General features: G+C 49.0%; 1 protein-coding gene across 1 annotated transcript; it reads right to left on the bottom strand.

The window, feature by feature from the left end:
• Window positions 1-745: 745 nt before the first annotated feature.
• Window positions 746-18017, bottom strand: LOC137332249 (tyrosine-protein kinase ITK/TSK-like). The gene is made up of 5 exons (XM_067995944.1): window positions 17807-18017; window positions 16197-16261; window positions 15870-15988; window positions 7631-7788; window positions 746-5393 (listed from the first exon to the last, which is right to left on the bottom strand). Exons 1-5 carry the CDS (start codon window positions 17942-17944, stop codon window positions 5319-5321), a joined length of 555 nt encoding a protein of 184 aa, XP_067852045.1. The 5' UTR covers window positions 17945-18017; the 3' UTR covers window positions 746-5318.
• Between the last annotated feature and the right edge of the window lie 5472 nt (window positions 18018-23489).

Raw genomic sequence — 23489 nt, forward strand, 5'->3', positions numbered from 1 at the left:
GTCAGTACTGAGGGAGCGCTGCACTGTTGGAGGGTCAGTACTGAGGGAGCGCTGCACTGTCGGAGGGTCAGTACTGAGGGAGCGCTGCACTGTTGGAAGGTCAGTACTGAGAGAGTGCTGCACTGTCGGAGGGTCAGTACTGAGGGAGCGCTGCACTGTCAGAGGAGCTGCCTTTTGGATGAGATGTTAAACCGAGGCCCAGTCTGCCTTATCCGGTGGATCTAAAAAATCCCACGGCCACTGTTTCGAAGTAGAGCAGGGGAGTTCTCCCCGGTGTCCCGGGGCCAATATTTATTAATCAACCAATATCACTAAAACAGATTAACTGCTCGTTATCTCATTGCTGTTTGTGGGATCTTGCTGTGCACAAATTGGCTGCCGCGTTTCCTGCAGTGCACCCGTGACTACACTTCAATATTACTTCATTGGTTGTAAAGCACTTTGGGACATCCTGAGATCGTGAAAGGCGATATATAAATGCAAATCTTTCCTTTTACCTCTTCTTGTCTCCTGCTCTTTAGCCTTCGCGCATGTGAGGAATTTCTCAATTGAAATGTTCGGACTGCGAGGCTGAATTTGCTCTCTGATTGCAGCAAGCGTGTGAACTGGTTCCAGTTGAGTTGTTTGTGAATCCAGCTGGACTCGGACTCTGGACTCCAACTCGATAGCCTCAGTCAAACCGCGAGATCCAGTTCTGTTTCCAGTGGACGTCTAGCCTTAAATAACTTACTGATCTCTCCGCAAAAACTGTACAAACCCACTTATTTATTTATTCATCAATTTACCTGGAACAGTAAAAGAAATGGAACTGTTGTTAAGTGACCCAAAGTGCATGTGTGTGTTTCACAGGGTCAGTGAGAGCTGTGAGAAATCACGACAGATCTCCCATCAGACTGGAAAAGAATATCTAATGTACAAGACTCTTAGAAATTAAAACAAACACCACATCGAGATAAAAACAACAATCAGACTCCGAGCAACAACATTAAAGGGTTTGGGAACCCCCATCACCCCCTGAAGTCTGACCCCAGTCCCAACCAATTTAATGGGGAAGGACTATATTGGGAGAGTATTTTTGCTCATTGTCCAAGTGGCTCATTTATCTAAACATTAATTCATTTCTGTGAATATGTTTCTTTTTTCATCCCTTTACCTTTTGGAAAAAATACAAACATTTATAACATGGATGTAATGGGCGTGTAATCGGCAAATGAATTTCAATGTAGATAAGTGTGAGGTGGTGCATTTTGGTGGGAAGAATAAGGAGGCCACACACTGCTTGGATAATAAGAGTCTGAATGGGATAGAGGAGCAAAGGGATCTGGGGGTACAGATACACAAATCACTAAAAGTAGCGACACAGGTTAATAAGGCCATAAAAAAAGGCAAACCTGGAAATCTGGAACTCTCTCCCCCAAAAGGCTGTGGACACTGGCGGACAATTGGAGCTTTCAAGACTGAGATCGATAGATTTTTATTGGATAAGTGTATCGAGAGATATGGAGAAAAGGCGGGTAAATGGAGTTAGGATACAGATCAGCCATGATCTGACTGAATGGCGGAATGTAAGAACATAAGAAATAGGAGCAGGAGTAGGCCATTCGGCCCCTCGAGCCTGTTCCACCATTCAATCAGATCATGGCTGATCTTCAACCTCAACTCCACTTTCCCGCCCGATCCCCATATCCCTTGATTCCCCTAGAGTCCAAAAATCTATCGATCTCAGCCTTGAATATACTCAACGACTGAGCATCCACAGCCCTCTGGGGAAGAGAATTCCAAAGATTCACAACCCTCTGAAGAAATTCCTCCTCATCTCAGTCTTAAATGGCCGACCCCTTATCCTGAGACTATGCCCCCTAGTTCTAGACTTTCCAGCTGGGGGAAACATCCTCTCAGCATCTACCCTGTCAAGCCCCCTCAGCACCTTATATATTTCAATGAGATCATCTCTCATTCTTCTAAACTCCAGAGAGTATCGGCCCATTCTACTCAATCTCTCCTCATAGGACAACCCTCTCATCCCAGGAATCAATCTAGTGAACCTTTGTTGCACCGCCTCTAAGGTAAGTATATCCTTCCTTAGATAAGGAGACCAAAACTGTACACAGTACTCCAGGTGAGGTCTCATCAAAGCTCTGTACAGTTGCAGCAAGACTTCCTTACTCTTGTACTCCAACCCCCTTGCAATAAAGGCCAACATGCCATTTGCCTTCCTAATTGCTGTTCCTGCATGTTAACTTTCTGTGTTTCTTGTACAAGGACACCTAAATCCCTCTGAACACCAACATTTAATAGTTTCTCATCATTTAAAAAATATTCTGTTTTTCTATTCTTCCCACCAAAGTGAATAACCTCACATTTCCCCACATTATACTCCAAGAGACAATTGGATCTGTTTCTGGAGAGAGACCAGATTGAGGGATACGGTGAGGAGGTGAGTAGGTGGGGTTGAGAGATACGGAGAGACGGTGGGTCGGTGGGATTGGGGGATATGTTGAGGAGGTGAGTAGATGGGATCGAAGGATATGGAGAGACGGTGGGTCGGTGGAGTTGGGGGATACGGGGAGACGGTGGGTAGGTGGGATTGGGGGATACGGAGAGACGGTGGGTCGGTGGAGTTGAGGGATACGGAGAGACGGTGGGTAGGTGGGATTGGGGGATACGGAGAGACGGTGGGTAGGTGGGATTGGGGGATACGGAGAGACGGTGGGTAGGTGGAGTTGGGGGATACGGGGAGACGGTGGGTAGGTGGGATTGGGGGATACGGAGAGACGGTGGGTAGGTGGAGTTGGGGGATACGGGGAGACGGTGGGTAGGTGGAGTTGGGGGATACGGGGAGACGGTGGGTAGGTGGGATTGGGGGTTAGGGAGAGACGGTGGGTCGGTGGAGTTGGGGGATACGGGGAGACGGTGGGTAGGTGGGATTGGGGGATACGGAGAGACGGTGGGTAGGTTGAATTGGGGGATACGGAGAGACGGTGGGTAAGTGGAGTTGGGGGATACGGGGAGACGGTGGGTAGGTGGGATTGGGGGTTAGGGAGAGACGGTGGGTAGGTGGAGTTGGGGGATACGGGGAGACGGTGGGTAGGTGGGATTGGGGGTTAGGGAGAGACGGTGGGTAAGTGGAGTTGGGGGATACGGGGAGACAGTGGGTAAGTGGAGTTGGGGGATACGGGGAGCCGGTGGGGAGGTGGAGTTGGAGGATACGGGGAGACGGTGGGTAAGTGGGATTGGGGGATACGGAGAGATGGTGGGTCGGTGGGATTGGGGGATACGGAGAGACGGTGGGTAGGTGGGATTGGGGGATACGGAGAGATGGTGGGTCGGTGGGATTGGGGGATACGGAGAGACGGTGGGTAGGTGGGATTGGGGGATACGGAGAGATGGTGGGTCGGTGGGATTGGGGGATACGGAGAGACGGTGGGTAGGTGGGATTGGGGGATACGGAGAGATGGTGGGTAGGTGGGATTGGGGGATACGGAGAGATGGTGGGTAGGTGGGATTGGGGGATACGGAGAGATGGTGGGTAGGTGGGATTGGGGGATACGGAGAGATGGTGGGTAGGTGGGATTGGGGGATACGGAGAGATGGTGGGTAGGTGGGATTGGGGGATACGGAGAGACGGTGGGTAGGTGGGATTGGGGGATACGGAGAGATGGTGGGTAGGTGGGATTGGGGGATACGGAGAGATGGTGGGTAGGTGGGATTGGGGGATACGGAGAGATGGTGGGTAGGTGGGATTGGGGGATACGGAGAGACGGTGGGTAGGTGGGATTGGGGGATACGGAGAGACGGTGGGTAGGTGGGATTGGGGGATACGGAGAGACGGTGGGTAGGTGGGATTGGGGGATACGGAGAGACGGTGGGTAGGTGGAGTTGGGGGATACGGGGAGACGGTGGGTAGGTGGGATTGGGGGATACGGAGAGACGGTGGGTAGGTGGGATTGGGGGATACGGAGAGACGGTGGGTAGGTGGAGTTGGGGGATACGGGGAGACGGTGGGTAGGTGGAGTTGGGGGATACGGAGAGACGGTGGGTAGGTGGGATTGGGGGATACGGAGAGACGGTGGGTAGGTGGGATTGGGGGATACGGAGAGACGGTGGGTAGGTGGGATTGGGGGATACGGAGAGACGGTGGGTAGGTGGAGTTGGGGGATACGGGGAGACGGTGGGTAGGTGGGATTGGGGGATACGGAGAGACGGTGGGTAGGTGGAGTTGGGGGATACGGAGAGACGGTGGGTAGGTGGAGTTGGGGGATACGGAGAGACGGTGGGTCGTTGGATTGGGGGATACGGGGAGACGGTGGGTAAGTGGAGTTGGGGGATACGGGGAGACGGTGGGTAGGTGGAGTTGTGGGATACGGGGAGACGGTGGGTAGGTGGGATTGGGGGATACGGAGAGACGGTGGGTCGTTGGATTGGGGGATACGGGGAGACGGTGGGTAGGTGGAGTTGGGGGATACGGGGAGACGGTGGGTAGGTGGGATTGGGGGATACGGAGAGACGGTGGGTCGTTGGATTGGGGGATACGGGGAGACGGTGGGTAAGTGGAGTTGAGGGATACGGAGAGACGGTGGGTAAGTGGAGTTGTGGGATACGGTGAGGTGGCGGGTGGGTGGGATTGGTTCGTTTAAGTCTAATGGTCTTGTCCTTAGACGATCAGCCATGATCATTTTGATTGGCGGAGCAGGCCCGAAGGGCCGAATGGCCAACTCTTGCTCCTATTTTCTATGTTTCTATGTTTATCTGAAGTTTTCTAATGTCCTCCTTCTGATTGAAACTTCCCATTGGCAGCACATTTTACCTGGTCGGGATCGGGTTGTCTCTGATCCACCTGTAGCTGAGCTGAGCGGGGAGATGCCGCCAGGGCCCTGTGTGTGGAGAAGCTCATTGTTTCCACCTTGCTCCCTGACCATCGCAGCCACCTGACCCGAAAGCAACACAGCGGGAAGGCAAGAAGGTAATGGGAGATGAACAATAACTCAGTCATGCACAGGGTCGGGCTCGATTTGGCTTTTCTCAGACATTCTGATCCAGTGACTCAATGTCAGAATGTTCAAGCCCTGATATAAAATGGTGACGACAGAATTGGGCTCAGCTGTGGTGCCCCTATGGTCGAATAGCCGTGGCCCGCACCTTGGCCGAGGTCCCAGAGGGCTGTTCCCCCCCCCCACCCCCGAGGAGTGTATTCCAGCAAGCATCAAATATAATTTCAATAATTAATAAATAAATATTTAATAAACGGTGCCCCAGAGTCAATCAGTCGCCGATTTGCATTGTTCCGTTTTGAAAGATGCTCCGCCCCGTTTTTCCGTTCATGCTTCCCCGGATTCAGAAAGCTCCCTCAGTTCATTCTGAAGCTCGTAAAATGAAGGCCTTTCCTCAGGTCTCTGGGGGTGAGAAGAGAGAGAAGGACTTTGTTGTTTTTCAATTTTCAAGTAAAACAAGGAACAGTGAACAATCATTGCCCCGAGAAACTAAACTAATAACCTCTCCAGATTAGGCCAGTCGCCAATATCCACGCTCTGCCCATCACTGGGGGCACTGTGACCCACCGCTGGGGGCACTGTGACCCACGCTCTGCCCATCACCGGGGGCACTGTGTCCCACGCTCTGCCCATCACTGGGGGCACTGTGTCCCACGCTCTGCCCATCACTGGGGGCACTGTGACCCACGCTCTGCCCATCACTGGGGGCACTGTGACCCACGCTCTGCCCATCACCGGGGGCACTGTGTCCCACGCTCTGCCCATCACTGGGGGCACTGTGACCCACGCTCTGCCCATCACTGGGGGCACTGTGTCCCACGCTCTGCCCACCGCTGGGGGCACTGTGTCCCACGCTCTGCCCATCACTGGGGGCACTGTGACCCACGCGCTGCCCACCGCTGGGGGCACTGTGTCCCACGCTCTGCCCATCACTGGGGGCACTGTGACCCACGCTCTGCCCACTGCTGGGGGCACTGTGACCCACGCTCTGCCCATCACTGGGGGCACTGTGACCCACGCTCTGCCCACCGCTGGGGGCACTGTGACCCACGCTCTGCCCATCACTGGGGGCACTGTGACCCACGCTCTGCCCATCACTGGGGGCACTGTGACCCACGCGCTGCCCACCGCTGGGGGCACTGTGTCCCACGCTCTGCCCATCACTGGGGGCACTGTGACCCACGCTCTGCCCATCACTGGGGGCACTGTGACCCACGCTCTGCCCATCACTGGGGGCACTGTGACCCACGCTCTGCCCATCACTGGGGGCACTGTGACCCACGCTCTGCCCATCACTGGGGGCACTGTGACCCATGCTCTGCCCACCGCTGGGGGCACTGTGACCCATGCTCTGCCCATCACTGGGGGCACTGTGGCCCACGCTCTGCCCACTGCTGGGGGCACTGTGACCCACGCTCTGCCCACCGCTGGGGGCACTGTGACCCACACTCTGCCCATCATTGGGGGCACTGTGACCCACGCTCTGCCCATCACCGGGGGCACTGTGTCCCACGCTCTGCCCATCACTGGGGGCACTGTGTCCCACGCTCTGCCCATCACTGGGGGCACTGTGACCCATGCCCTGCCCACCGCTGGGGGCACTGTGACCCACACTCTGCCCACCACCGGGGGCACTGTGACCCACGCTCTGCCCACCTGTGACCCACACCACCCACACTCTGCCCACCACTGTGACCCACACCATCTACACTGAATCCCAATCCCCTCGAGATAAAGCCCACATTTTATTAGCCATTTTAATTACTTTTTGTACCTGTGCACTAAATTTTAGAGATTTGTGTACATGGACACCTTGCCCTTTGCACCTCCACAGCTCCGAGTCTCACCCCATTAAGAAAACATTTTAATTTATCTTTCTTGGATCCAAAGTGGATGGCCTCACACTTCTCCACATTGAACTCCACTTGCCACAGTTTTGCCCACTCATGTAACCTGTCCTTCTCCCTACGTAACCTCGTCTCTATTCCTTAGAATCATTGAAAATTTACGGCACAGAAGAAGGCCATTCGGCCCATCGTGTCCGGGCTGGCCGAGAAAGAGCTATCCAGCCTAATCCCACTTTCCCGCACTTGGTCTGTAGCCCTGTAGGTTACGGCTCTTCAGGTGCACATCCAGGTACTTTTTAAATGAGTTGAGGGTTTCTGCCTCTCCCACCCTCTCAGGCAGTGAGTTCCAGACCCCCACCACCCTCTGGGTGAAAAAAAATTTCTTCAACTCCCCCCTAATCCTTCTACCAATCACTTTAAATCTATGTCCCCTGGTTATTGACCTCTCTGCAAAGGAAATAGATGATTGATTGATGATTAGATAGATCGATAGAAAGATAGCAGACAGATAGAGAGAGTAGATAGACAGATCGATAGATTAATTAGATAGAACGATAGATTAGATAGACTGATCGATAGATTAATTAGATAGAACGATAGATTAGATAGATAGATCGATAGACAGATAGACAGATAGATCGATCATCTAAGTCATGATAAATATGGTGAAAGGCTGAGGCCCCAGGACAGATCCCTGGGGATAACGATGAGTCACATCCCAGCACCTGCTGCATGTTGATGAGGTGACTGTGAGGATTATTTACAGATGAAATTATTGTTTGTGACACAAACCTCTTTCCAGCAGCAACCCATGATTTTGTAAATAAAAGTAGAAGCCGGTTTTGGTTTGTGAAGCCGGAATCCAGCATTGATTTCTTCAACTACTTCTGAATTCAAACGGTTTTCATACGGCATCTTCCCCTCAGAGTACACCTCCCACATCAAAACTCCTGCAACAAAACACAGAACATGAGCAACCACAGTCCCAGTACTGTTACTCCTGGTTTTATTACTTGTCCTTATTGTCTATAGCTGTTGTTTATTACTCTCCCCTTATTCATTGCTAATCATAGAATCATAGAATGGTTACAGCACAGAAGGAGGCCGTTCAGCCCATCGAGTCCGTGCCGGCTCTTTGTAAGATCTATCCAGTTAGTCCCGTTCCCCCGCTCTATCCCTGTAGCCCTGCAAATTTTTTCCCTTCAAGTATTTATCCAATTCCTTTTTGAAGGCCATGATTGAATCTGCCTCCACCGTCCCCTCGGGCAGTGCATTCCAGATCATAACAACTCGCTGTATAAAAAGGTTTTTCCTCATGTCACCTTTGGTTCTTTTGCCAATCACCTTAAATCTATGTCCTCTGGTTCTTGACCCTTCCACCAATGGGAACAGTTTCTCTTTATTTACTTTATCTAAACCCTTCATGATTTTAAACACTTCTATCAAATCTCCTTTCAACCTTCTCTGCTCTCAGAAAAACAACCCCAGCTTCTCCAGTCTATCCACGTAACTGAAGTCCCTCATCCCTGGAACCATTCTAGTAAATCTCTTCTGCACCCTCCAAAAGGCCTCACATCTTTCCTAAAGTGCGGTGCCCAGAATTGGACACAATACTCCAGTTGTGGCCAAACCAGTGTTTTATAAAGGTTCATCATAACTTTCTTGCTTTTGTACTCTATGCCTCTATTAATAAAGCCCAGGATCCCGTATACTTTTTTAACAGCTTTCTCAACCTGTCCTGTCACCTTCAAAGATTTGTGTACATTTACCCCCAGATCTCTCTGTTCCTGCACCCCTTTAGAATTGTACCATTTAGTTTATTTTGCCTCTCCTCGTTCTTCCTGCCAAATTGTATCACTTCACACTTCTCTGCATTAAATTCCATCTGCCACGTGTCCGCCCATTCCACCAGCCTGTCTATATCCTCTTGAAGTCTATCACTATCCTCCTCACTGTTCACTACACTTCCAAGTTTTGTGTCATCTGCAAATTTTGAAATTGTGCCCTGTACACCCAAGTCCAAGTTAATTATATCAAAAAAAGCAGCGATCCTAGTACCGACCCCTGGGGAACACCACTGTACACCTCCCTCCAGTCCGAAAAACAACCGTTCACCACGACTCTCTGTTTCCTGTCACTGAGCTAATTCTGTATCCATGCTGCCACTGCCCCTTTTATTCAATGGGCTTCAACTTTGATGACAAGCCTATTATGTGGCACTTTATCAAATTCCTTTTGAAAGTCCATATACACCACATCAACCGCATTGCCCTCATCAACCATCCCTGTTACCTCATCAAAAAACTCCATCATGTTAGTTATAGAATCAAAGAAAGGTCACAGCACAGAAGGAGGCCATTTGGCCCATCGAGTCCGCGCCGGCTCTATGCAAGAGCAATCCAGCTCGTCCCACTCCCCCGCCCTATCCCCATAGCCCTGAAAATTTTTTCCTTTCAAGTACTTATCCAGTTCCCTTTTGGAGGCCATGATTGAATCTGCCTCCACCACCCCCTCGGGCAGTGCATTCCAGATCATAACCACTCGCTGCGTGAAAACGTTAAATATGATTTGCCTTTAACAAATCCGTGCTGGCTTTCCTTTATTAATCCACATTTGCCCAAGTGACTGTTAATTCTGTCCCAGATTATCGTTTATAAAAGCTTCCCCACCACCGAGGTTAAACTGACTGGCCTGTAGTTGCTGGGTTTCAGAGTACTAAAGGAAGTGGCCCTGGAAATAGTGGATGCATTGGTGATCATCTTCCAAAATTCTATCGACTCTGGAACAGTTCCTACAGATTGGAGGGTGGCAAATGTAACCCCACTATTTAAAAAGGAGGGAGAGAAAAAACAGGGAATTACAGACCAGTTAGCCTAACATCAGTAGTGGGGAAAATGCTAGAGTCCATTATAAAAGGTGTGATAACAGAACACTTGGAAGGCATTAATGGGATTGGACAAAGTCAGCATGGGTTTATGAAAGGGAAATCATGCTTAACAAATCTACTGGAGTTTTTTGAGGATGCAACTAGTAGAATAGATAGGGGAGAACCAGTGGATGTGGTGTACTTGGATTTTCAGAAGGCTTTTGATAAGGTTCCACACAAGAGGTTAGTGTGCAAAATTAAAGCACATGGGATTGGGGGAATATACTTTTTCTTTTTTTTAAATTCGGTCATGGGATGTGGGCGTTGCTGGCGAGGCCGGCATTTATTGCCCATCCCTAATTGCCCTTGAGAAGGTGGTGGTGAGCCGCCTTCTTGAACCGCTGCAGTCCGTGTGGTGAAGGTTCTCCCACAGTGCTGTTAGGAAGGGAGTTCCAGGATTTTGACCCAGTGATACTGGCACGGATTGAGAATTGGTTGACAGACAGGAAACAGAGAGTAGGAATAAACGGGTCTTTTTCCGGGTGGCAGGCTGTGACTAGTGGTGTACCGCAGGGATCAGTGCTTGGGCCCCAGCTATTCACAATATATATCAATGATTTGGATGAGGGAACTAAATGTAACATTTCCAAGTTTGCAGATGACACAAAGCTGGGGTGGAATGTGAGCTGTGAGGAGGATGCAAAGAGGCTCCAATGTGATTTAGACAAGTTGGGTGAGTGGGCAAGAACATGGCAGATGCAGTATAATGTGGATAAATGTGAGGTTTTCCACTTTGGTTGTAAAAACAGAAAGGCAGATTATTATCTGAATGGTGATAGATTGGGAAAAGGGGAGGTGCAACGAGACCTGGGTGTCCTTGTACACCAGTTGCTGAAAGCGAGCATTCAGGTGCAGAAAGCAGTCAGGAAGGCGAATGGTATGTTGGCCTTCATTGCAAGAAGATTTGAGTACAGGAGCAGGGATGTCTTACTGCAGTTATACAGGGCCTTGGTGAGACCACATCTGGAGTATTGTGTGCAGTTTTGGTCTCCTTATCTGAGGAAGGATGTCCTTGCCATGGAGGGAGTGCAACAAAGGTTTACCAGACTGATTCCTGGGATGGCAGGACTGATGTATGAAGAGAGATTGGATCAACTAGGCCTATATTCACTAGAGTTCAGAAGAATGAGATCTGATCTCATCAAAACATATAAAATTCTGACAGGACTAGACAGACTAGATGCAGGGAGGATGTTCCCGATGGCTGGGGAATCCATAACCAGGGGTCACTGTCTCAGGATATGGGGTATGCCATGTAGAACTGAGATCAGGAGAAATTTCTTCACTCAGAGGGTGATGAATCTGTGGAATTCTCTACCACAGAAGGCAGTGGAGGCCAAGTCATTAGATGTATTCAAGAAGGAGATAGATATATTTCTTAATGCTAAAGGGATCAAGGGATATGGGGAAAAAGCGGGGACAGGGTACTGAGTTAGACGATCAGCCATGATCATTTTGAATGGCCTAGTAGGCCTGAAGGGCCGAATGGCCAACTCTTGCTCCTATTTTCTATGTTTCTATGTTTCTCCTTACACACTTTTTTGAACAAGGGTGCAACATTTGCAATTCTCCAGTCCTCTGGCACCACCCCCGTATCCATGGATGTTTGGAAGATTATGGCCAGTACCTCCGCAATTTCCACCCTTACTTCCCTCAGCAACCTAGGATGCATCCCATCCGGACCGGGTGACTTATCTACTTTAAGTACAGCCAGCCTTTCTTGTACCTCCTCTTTATCAATTTTTAGCCCATCCAGTATCTCAACTACCTCCTCTTTTACTGTGACTTTGGCAGCATCTTCTTCCTTGGGAAAGACAGATGCAAAGTACTCATTTAGTACCTCGGCCATGCCCTCTGCCTCCATGAGTAGGTCTCCATTTTGGTCCCTAATCAGCCCCACCCCTCCTCTTACTACCCGTTTACTGTTTACATTCCAGTAAAAGACTTTTGGATTCCCTTTTATGTTGGCCGCCAGTCTATTCTCACACTCTCTCTTTGCCCCTCTTATTTCCTTTTTCACTTCCCCTCTGAACTTTCTATATTCAGCCTGGTTCTCACTTGTATTATCAACCTGACATCTGTCATACGCTCCCTTTTTCTGATTCATCTTACTCTCTATCTCTTTCGTCATCCAGGGAACTCTGGCTTTAGTTGCCCTACCTTTCCCGCGCATGGGAATGTACCGAGACTGTACCTGAACCATCTCCTCTTTAAAGGCCGCCCAATGTTCAATTACACTTTTGCCTGCCAATCTTTGATTCCAATTTACCCGGGCCAGATCCGTTCTCATCCCACTGAAATTGGCCCTCTTCCAATTAAGTATTTTTACTCTAGATTGTTCCTTGTCCTTTTCCATAACTAATCAAAACCTTATGATATTATGATCACTGTTCCCTAAATGTTCCCCCACTGACACTCTTTGCCCTTCACACTATTACTATCCCAGTCTATATTAGGATAGTTGAAGTCCCCCATTATCACTACTCTATGGTTCTTGCACATCTCTGTAATTCCCCTGCAAATTTGCTCCTCTATATCCTTCCCACTAGTTGGTGGCCTGTAGAATACACCCAGTAGTGAAATGGCACCTCTATTGTTCCTTAACTCTAGCCAAATAGATTCTGTCCTTGACCCCTCCAGGACATCCTCTCTCTCCAGCACTGCAATATTCTCCTTAATCAATACTGCCCCCCCTCCTTTTTTTCCTTCCCTATCTTTCCTGAACACCTTGTATCCAGGAATGTTTAGTACCCAATCCTGCCCTTCTTTGAGCAAGGTCTCCGTTATCGCCACGACATCATATTCCCATGTGGCTATTTGCACCTGGAACTCACCGAATTTGTTTACCACACTTCGTGCGTTTACACACACGCACTGTTATCCAATCTTAGACCACCTCGTACTCTCTCTTAGTCTTATCCCACCTAATACCGTACTATCTCTTACTCTAGTGCTATCTTTCTCTCCTGATCCTTTGTGCACTTTGTATCTCTTTTCTGATGCTACATCCTGGTGCCCATCCCCCAGTAATAGTCACTGTCTATTACTCGCCCCTGATTTGTTGCTGATAGTTACTGTTCATTACTCACCCCTTCTCATTGCTAAATTTACTCTTTAGTACTTGCCCCTGTTCATTGCTGATTAGTTAGTGATTATTACTCTCCCCCATCATGGACTCTACCCACCCATTCAATCTCCTCCCACAGCCCATGTACACTCTCCCCTATCGTAGACTCTACCCACTCATTTAATCTCCCCCCACAGCCCATGTACACTCTCCCCCATCATGGACTCTACCCACCAATTTAATCCCCTCCCACAGCCCATGTACACTCTCCTCTATCATGGACTCTACCCACCCATTTAATCTCCTCCCACAGCCCATGTACACCCTCCCCTATCATGGACTCTACCCACCCATTTAATCTCCTCCCACAGCCCATGTACACTCTCCCCTATCACGGACTCTACCCCACCCATTTAATCCCCTCCCACAGCCCATGTACACCCTCCCCCATCACGGACTCTCCCCACCCATTTAATCTGTCAGTGAAGAAAGAAACCAATTTCTCAGGCTTTCGCCCACCATTGGGAGAGGTAGCAGTAACTATCGAGAGCATCCACTAACAGCGATGCCTGTGACACTGCTACTCCAGGGGGAGCCAAGAACCCTCTTTGGCAGTGGTTCAGAGAGATGGCCCACCACCACCATCACCACCATCACCATCATCACCATCACCACCACCACCATCACCACCACCATCACCACCACCACCACCATCACCATCACCATCACCACCACCACCATCACCACCACCACCACCATCACCATCACCACCACCACCATCACCACCACCATCACCACCACCACCACCATCACCATCATCACCACCATCACCATCACCATCACCACCACCACCATCACCACCATCATCACCACCACCATCACCACCATCACCACCACCATCACCACCACCACCATCACCACCACCATCACCATCACCACCATCACCACCACCATCACCACCACCACCATCACCACCACCACCATCACCACCACCACCATCACCACCATCACCACCATCACCACCACCATCACCACCACCACCATCACCACCACCATCACCATCACCACCATCACCACCACCATCACCACCACCACCATCACCATCACCACCATCACCACCACCACCATCACCACCACCATCACCACCACCACCATCACCACCACCACCATCACCACCATCACCACCATCACCACCACCATCACCACCACCACCATCACCACCACCATCACCATCACCACCATCACCACCACCATCACCACCACCACCATCACCACCACCACCATCACCACCACCACCATCACCATCATCACCACCACCACCATCACCACCACCATCACCACCATCACCACCACCATCACCACCACCATCACCACCACCACCATCACCATCACCACCACCACCATCACCATCACCATCACCACCATCACCACCACCATCACCACCACCACCACCACCACCATCACCACCACCACCACCACCACCACCATCACCATCACCACCACCACCATCACCACCATCACCACCACCACCATCACCACCACCATCACCATCACCACCATCACCACCACCATCACCACCATCACCATCACCACCACTACCACCACCACGTCAGGACAACTAGGGATGGGCAATAAATGCTGGCTTGCCAGCAATGCCCACGTCCCCAGAATTTTTTTTAAGTAACACAGTGCCAATGTAAGATCATTGATCAAAACCCTGCATCTCCATTCCTAACAAGAAGTCACCCAGTCCTTTATAAACCTTGCCATGGTTTTCTATTCCCACCCCAGTAATCTGTTCCACATTTCTATCCGTCTCTTACTGAAACATGTTGCCTAAATTTCCTATTTTCCTTTGACACCTTAACTTTAAGTTGCTTAAATCCCCTCCCCCTCAAAACCCGTGCCTAACAGAGGAATTTTCCTGCATCCAAATTCTCCATTGCCCAAAAAACCTTACAGAATCCAGTCAAGTCCACTCTCATTTTCTTCTTCTCCAGAGGGTTAAGTCCAAGGGTACTCAATGCTCCTCTCGGCTCCCACCATACTTCAGCTTTCCAGTAGTGACATAGGTCAGACCCTTCACATCTATGTCAGCCATGGATCAGTGGGCAGCACTCTTGCCTCTGAGTCCAGAGGCTTCAGCACATAATCCAGGCCGACACTCCCAGTGTAGTACTGAGGGAGCGCTGCACTGTCAGAGGATCAGCACTGAGGGAGCACTGCACTGTCGGAGGGTCAGTACTGAGGGAGCGCTGCACTGTCAGAGGATCAGCACTGAGGGAGCACTGCACTGTAAGAGGGTCAGTACTGAGGGAGTGCTGCACTGTCAGAGGTCAGTACTGAAAGAGCGCTGCACTGTCGGAGGGTCAGTACTGAGGGAGTGCTGCACTGTCAGAGGTCAGTACTGAAAGAGCGCTGCACTGTCGGAGGGTCAGTACTGAGGGAGTGCTGCACTGTCGGAGGGTCAGTACTGAGGGAGTGCTGCACTGTCGGAGGGTCAGTACTGAGGGAGTGCTGCACTGTCGGAGGTGCCGTCTTTCAGATAAGATGTTAAACCGAGGCCCTGTCTACCCTCTCAGGTGGATGTAAAAATTCCCATGGCGGTATTTTGAAGAAGAGCAGGGGGAGTTCTCCCCGGTGTCCTGGGGCCAATATTTATCCCTCAACCAACATTGCTGTTTGTGGGATCTTGCTGTGCACAAATTGGCTGCTGTGTTTCCTACATTACATCAGTGAGTTGACTTCAAAAATTATTTCATTGGCTGTAAAGTGCTTTGGGACGTCCTCATGTTGTGAAAGGCGCTGTAGAAACGCAAGCCTTTCTCTTTTTCTTTCAATGACACCTTTCAGCACTTTGAAAGACCTAGCTCACCCCCCTCCCCCCTCCCTTCCCCTCCCCTCCCCTCTCCCCCCGGCCCCGCTCCCCCCTCCCCCCTTGCCCCGCTCGTGGTCTTTCACAGTGAACGAACTGGTCTAATCCTCGAGTGATTCCTGGAAAACTCTGAACCGTATTCCTGCACTCAACGGCTTCTCACCAAATGACCAGACGTCGGACTTGCTGCTGAACTTGGAGTATCGGAAAACTTCGGGAGCCGACCACTTCACTGGGAACTTGGAGCCCGAGGAACCGGTGTACTGGTCATCAAGGACAAACCTTCAGCCGCAGAAAGGGAAGAGAGAGAGGGCTATCCATTACCGTAAATATTTAAAACTCAGAAATAAACAGGAGAGGAATATCCTTTACCACAATACAGTTAAAAATCAGAAATAAATGGAAGGAGAATATTGGCTGATAAATGCAATTATGTATTCAAGAGTTGTATAGACACAGGCCATAAACTCCGCAGATGATAAGCCATTACCTTGTCATTCCGAAATCAGACACTTTAACTACCAACGAGTCTCCTACTAAACAATTCCTCGCTGCCTGCAAGAAAATGCCAAAGAGAGATATTACAACTGATGCAATGTCAGGATCTAACATCGGTGCACGGTGTCAGGAGCAATGAGATGTGGCTTCACGACAACACCACTGATGTCCACATCCCAGCACACAGCACCAGAGCGAGTCATACTCGGACAAAGGATGGAAAACATAGGGACACAGGAAAGATATGAGCAGGAGGAGGCCATTCAGCCCCTCGAGCCTGTTCCGTCTTTCTTTTAGATCACGGCTAATCTGCACCTTAACTCCATTTACCCGCCTTCACTCCATAATCCCTCGATACCTTCACCCAACAAAAATCTAACGGCCTCAGTTTTGAAATTTTCAATTGACCCCCAGCACCCACAGCCTTTTTGGGGGGAGAGAGTTCCAGATTTCCACTCCCCTTTGTGTGAAGAAGTGCTTCCTGACATCACCCCTGAACGGCCCGGCTCTAATTTTAAGGTTCTGCCCCCTTGTTCTGGACTCCCCCCACCAGAGGGAATAGTTTCTCTCTATCGACCCTATCAAATCCTTTTAACATTTTAAACATCTCAATTAGATCACCCCTTAATCTTCTAAACTCAAAACTCAGAGCAATTGCCTGAAGTGCTTAGTTTCAGCTTAGATATGGATTCGTGGACTAGGACCATCTAGTGTACAGGCTGAACAGTTGCTGCCATGTGTGTATACAGCACCAGTCATTGTGGAGCTGAGAGACAAGGGGTCAAAAGCACTCTGATATTGTACACAAGGAGCCTGTTTCAAATCCAGCCAAGAATTCTCACCCACTGTCACAGCACAGAGCAGAGGAAGCTGATGGTGTAGTGTCACAGCAGCAGCAGCAGCAGCTGAGGCCTGGGAAAGGTCACAGAAACTCATCCTCATCATAGAATCTTACAGCACAGAAGGAGGCCATTCGGCCCATCGTGCCTGTACCGACTCATTGAAAGAGCTATCCAATTAGTCCCACTCCCCTGCTCTTTCTCCACAACCTTGCAAATTTTTTCCTTTTGAAGTATTTATCCAATTCCTTTTTGAAAGTTATTATTGAATCTGCTTCCACCGCCCTTTCAGGCAGCGCATTCCAGATCAGAACAACTCGCCGAGTAAACAAAAAAATCTCCTCATCTCCCCTCTGGTTCTTTTGCCAACTTGGCCGGTTTTCTCTCTCCCTTCCAGGTGCTGATCCTTTTCCAGTCGCCATTCTTCATGTGGGAGCCCAGGCATGTGAGTGTCAGCAGGACATTTGGCTGCGAGAGGCATGATAACCAAGCCCGACCCTGTTCTCACCCAACATTCGTGTGCGCACCAGGAGGCAGTGGACAGGGAGCAGGACCCCAGGCTGATTGTTCCCTCTCCCTGGCCTGAGGTGGCACCAATTGTGGTAACACATCCCAACTGAGACGAGCTAACTCGGAAAGGTGGAACCTGGAACCTTCCTGTTCTGCACAGCTCGGTACCACACCAGTCAGCGCAGCCACTCACTCAACCCTTTTACTTCCAACAAAAATCGCAATTCAATTTGAGAAAAACAAAGGGCAGTACCAGGTCGCGGTGGATGAATTGGTTGTGTTCCAAGTATTCCATCCCCTCGCACACATCTTGGCACATCCCCAGGAGGCTTTCCTCGCAGGAGGTCCCACGACGGGTCCTGAGGTACTCTGACAAACTGCCGTACTGCATGTACTCGAAGACGAGGTAGATAGGACCATCCTGCGTACAGATACCGTACAGCTGAACCAACTTGGAGTGAGAGAGCTTCCTAGCAACAGAGAAAGAAAGAACATGCATTTGTACAGCGCCTTTCGAGACTTCTGGATGCCCCAAAGCAATTTACAGCCAATGAAGCACTTCCAGGTAGGAAACGTGACAGCCAATTCGTGCACAGCAAGATCCCACAAACAACAATGGGATAAATGACCAGATAATCTGTTTCAGTGATATTGGTTGAGGGATTAATATTGGCCAGGACACCGGGGAGAACTCCCCTGCTCTTCTGCAAATAGTGGCCGTAGGATCTTTTACGTTCACCTGAGAGGGGCAGACGGGGCCTCGGTCTTATGTCTCATTTGAAAGGCGGCACCTCCGACAGTGCAACACTCCCTAAGCTAGGAACAGTGGAGGTCCAAAGAGATTTAGGGGTCCATGTACACAGATCACTAAAATGTACAAAAAATAATCAAAAAAGGCGAATGGATTGTTAGCCTTTATAACTAAAGGGTTAGAATATAAAAGGGAAGAAGTTTTGCTACAGCTATACACAGCCCTGGTTAGACCATATCTGGAGTACTGGGTACAGTTCTGGGCACTGCACCTTAGAAAGGATATATTGGCCTTGGAAGGAGTGCAGAGCAGATTCACCAGAATGTTACCAGGGCTCCAAGGGTTAAATTATGAGGAGAGATTCCATAAACTAGGCTTGTATTCCCCGGAATATAGAAGGTTAAGGGGAGATTTGATTGAGGTTTTTAGGATTTTGAAAGGATTTGATTGGGTAGAGAGAGAGAAACTTTTTCTGCTGGTGGGGGAGTCTAGGACGAGGGGTCATAACCTTAAAATCAGAGCCAGGCCATTCAGGAGAGAAGTTAGGAAACACTTCTTCACACAAAGGGTGGGAGAAGCGTGGAACTCTCTCCCACTAAAAGCAGTTGATGCTACTCAATTAATAATTTTAAATCTGAGATCGATAGATTTTTGTTAACCGAGGATATCAGGGATATGGAGCCAAGGCGGGTGGATGGAGTTAGGATACAGATCAGCCATGATCTCATTGAATGGCGGAACAGGCACGAGGGGCTGAATGGCCTCCTCCTGTTCCTTTGTTCCCTCAGTACTGCGCTGGGAGTGTCAGCCTAGATTATGTGCTCAAGTCTCTGGAGTGGGACTTCATCCCACAACCTTTTGATTCAGAGCTGAGAGTGCTACCAGGGTTGAAAAAGCAATTTAATGATGTGTGGAACTGGAAGCATAGAATCATAGAATGGTTACAGCAAAGAAAGAGGCCATTCGGCCCATTGAGCCTGTGCTGGCTCTTTGTAAGAGCAACCCAGTTAGTCCCATTCCCTCGCTCTTTCCCCCGTAGCCCTGCAAATCTTTTCTCTTCAAGTATTTATCCAATTCCTTTTTGAAAGCCACGATTGAATCTGCCTCCACCGCCCTTTCAGGCAGCGCATTCCAGATCATAACAACTCGCTGTGTAAAAATGTTTTTCCTTGTGTTGTCTTTGGTTCTTTTGCCGATCACCTTAAATCTGTGTCCTCTGGTTCGCGACCCTTCCACCATTGGGACAGTTTGTCTTTATTTACTTTATCTAAGCCCTTCATGATTTTGAACACCTCTATCAAATCTCCTCTTAACCTTATAGAATCATAGAATCATAGAAGTTTACAACATGGAAACAGGCCCTTCGGCCCAACATGTCCATGTCGCCCAGTTTATACCACTAAGCTAGTCCCAATTTCCTGCACTTGGCCCATATCCCTCTATACCCATCTTACCCATGTAACTGTCCAAATGCTTTTTAAAAGACAAAATTGTACCCGCCTCTACTACTGCCTCTGGCAGCTCGTTCCAGACACTCACCACCCTTTGAGTGAAAAAATTGCCCCTCTGGACCCTTTTGTATCTCTCCCCTCTCACCTTAAATCTATGTCCCCTTCTCTGCTCTAAGGAGAACAACCCCAGCTTCTCCAGTCTCTCCACGTAACTGAAGTCTCTCATCCCTGGAACCATTCTAGTAAATCTTTTCTGCACCCTCTCGAAGGCATTCACATCTTTCCTAAAGAGCAGTGCCCAGAACTGGACACAATACTCCAGTTGTGGCCGAACCAGTGTTTTGTAAAGGTTCAACATAATTCCCTTGCTTTTGTACCCTATGCCTCTATTTATGAAGCCCAGGATCCCGTATGCTTTTTTAACCGCTTTCTCAACCTGCCCTGCCACCTTCAAAGATTTGTGCACATATACCCCGAGATCTCTCTGTTTCTGTACCTCTTTTAGAATTGTACCCTTTACTTTATATTGCCTCTCCGTGTTCTTCCTGCCAAAATGTTGCACTTCTCTGCGTTAAATTTCATCTGCCACGTGTCTGCTCATTCCACCAGTCTGTCTATATCCTCTTGAAGTCTATCACTATCCTCCTCACTGTTCACTACACTTCCAAGTTTTGTGTCATCTGCAAATTTTGAAATTGTGCCCTGTACACCCAAGTCCAAGTCATTAATGTATATCAAGAAAAGCAGTGGTCCCAGCACCGACCCCTCGGGAACACCACTGTATACCTCCCTCCAGTCCGAAAAACAACCGTTCACCACTACTCTCTGGTTCCTGTCTCTTAGCCAATTTCCTATCCATGCTGCCACTGCCCCTTTTATTCCATGGGCTTCAACTTTGATGACAAGCCTATTATGTGACACTTTATCAAACACCTTTTGAAAGTCCATATACACATCAACCGCATTGCCCTCATCGACCCTCTCTGTTACCTCATCAAAAAACTCAATCAAGTTAGTTAAATACGATTTGCCTTTAACAAATCTGTGCTGACATTCCTTTATTAATCCACACTTGTACAAGTGACTATTAACTTTGTCCCGGATTATCGTTTCTAAAAGCTTCCCCACCACTGAGGTTAAACTGACTGGCCTGTAGTTGCTGGGTTTATCCTTACACCCTTTTTTGAACAAGGGTGAAACATTTGCAATTCTCCAGTCCTCTGACACCATCCCCTGTATCTACAGATGTTTGGAAGATTATGGTCAGCACCTCTGCAATTTCCACCCTTACTTCCCTCAGCAACCTAGGATGCATCCCATCCGGACCGGGTGATTTATCTACTTTAAGTACAGCCAGCCTTTCTAGTACCTCCTCTTTATCAATTTTTAGCCCATCCGGTATCTCAACTACCTCCTCTTTTACTGTGACTTTGGCAGCATCTTCTTCCTTGGTAAAGCCAGATGCAAAGTACTCATTTAGTACCTCGGCCATGCCCTCTGCCTCCATCAGTAGATCTCCTTTTTGGTCCCTAATTGGCCCCACCCAATTTCTTACTATCTATTTACTATTTTCAATGGCTACAGGATACTTTTGGATTCCCTTTTATGTTGGCCGCCAGTCTATTCTCATACTCTCTCTTTGCCCCTCTTATTTCCTTTTTCACTATTGAAGTCAATGGGAATCAGGGGGAAAACTCTCCAGTGGCTGGAGTCATACCGAGCACAAAGGAAGATGGTAGTGGTTGTTGGAGGCCAATCATCTCAGCCCCAGTACATTGCTACAAGAGTTCCTCAGGGCAGTGTCCTAGGCCCAATCATCTTCAGCTGCTTCATCAATGACCTTCCCTCCATCATAAGGTCAGAAATGGGGATGTTTGCTGATGATTGCACAGTGTTCAGTTCCATTCGCAACCCCTCAGATAATGAAAGAGTCCGTGCCCGCATGCAGCAAGACCTGGACAACATCCAGGCTTGGGCTCATAAGTGGCAAGTAACATTCGCGCCAGACAAGTGCCAGGCAATGACCATCTCTAACAAGAGAGAGTCTAACCACCTCCCCTTGACATTCAACGGCATTACCATCGCCGAATCCCCCACCATCAACATCCCGGGGGTCACCATTGACCAGAAACTTAACTGGACCAGCCACACACATACTGTGGCTACGAGAGCAGGTCAGAGGCTGGCTCCACTCCCGCAGAATGTATTCCCCCTCTCCGTGATGTCCTTTACCAGGGAGGCAACACACCAGGCGGGACTCACGTTAGACGGTCTAACTTAGATCAAAAAACATCAAAGGAACCACAATGAGATAGAAATATTCAACCTGGGAACACAGGAAGTACAACTTCTGTTGCTTCCAAAAAAAGAGAATCCTTATCAGTTAAGGCTCTATTGTGTTTTGGGAGATTTCCAGCCTCTTGGTTTTATGAACATCCATTGGGTGGACGACAAGAGAATTGGCACCCAACGAGCCCATGACCATTGGCCCATCTGCCTCGCGTCTCCATTGATTGGTGCTGAGGCAAAGACTGGAACTCTGTGTAACCCTACACCCTGTTATTAACATTGAGTTTTGGATCATTTCCAGAGCAGCAATTTTAAGGCATTTTGCTAAACAAAATATAAGATAGTCACTAATAAATCCAATAGGGAATTCAGGAGAAACTTCTTTACCCAGAGAGTGGTGAGAATGTGGAACTCGTTCCCACAAGGAGTAGTTGAGGTGAATAGTGTAGATACATTTAAGGGGACGCCAGATAAACACATGAGGGAGAAAGGAATAGAAGGATCTGCTGATAGGGTGAGATGAAGAAGGGTGGGAGGAGGCTCGTGTGGAGCATAAACACTGGCATAGACCAGTTGGGCCGAATGGCCTGTTTCTGTGCTGTACATTCTATGTAAACTAAAGATGCCTAAATTTAACCAAAAATTGGGGGGAAAAATTGCAATCAGAAACACGATGTACAATATTGAGAAGTTACACAAATTCTCTTTGTCAATAGAATCTTTTTTCTGGGATCAGCTTGGATTCCAGTCCCCGTTCAAAATAATGAGAATCGGTGAAGTTGGATCTACAACATACTTCACCCCTGAGATCCTCCCCCAGTTGCTTGACTTCCAGGTCTGGGTCAGGTCCTGGGTCAAATTCTGGCAGGTTTTACTCACCTTTGACCCTTCCAAAGTGGGTCAAATAAGTTACATCTGACCCCATCCTTCCTCAATCCCAACTCTTCCGTCTTCCCAGCACAGCATCTGGCTGCTTCTCAAATGAGTCTTACGCTCACAACCATTTTTTTTGTAACATCATCCCAGCTCCTGACCATTCTCTGTGTAAACCGATGCTTTCTGGTGGTTGTCCTAAATTTGCCCTTCACAACCCTGAACTAAATCTCTGGACGTGGGACGAGGAGAGGAGCTGCAGAGACTCACCGTGGTACTTACCTCTGTTACAGGGATCAGTACCAAGCCCAAGAGGCATCTTAATCCCAATGAAGAATAAAGCAACCACTGCAGGTAATATCTCTCGGTCTCTGTCTATCATTTTCTATCCATCCGTATCTCTATCTGTTCAGTTCCCGCTGTCTACCTGTCTCTCTATCTGTCTCTCTGTCTACCTGTACCATGTCTGTTTTTTTTTATTCGTTCACGGGATGTGGGCGTCGCTGGCGAGGCCAGCATTTATTGCCCATCCCTAATTGCCCTCGAGAAGGTGGTGGTGAGCCGCCTTCTTG

The sequence above is a fragment of the Heptranchias perlo genome, chromosome 14 (assembly GCF_035084215.1).
Source record: "Heptranchias perlo isolate sHepPer1 chromosome 14, sHepPer1.hap1, whole genome shotgun sequence".
NCBI classification, from domain to species: Eukaryota; Metazoa; Chordata; class Chondrichthyes; order Hexanchiformes; family Hexanchidae; genus Heptranchias; species Heptranchias perlo.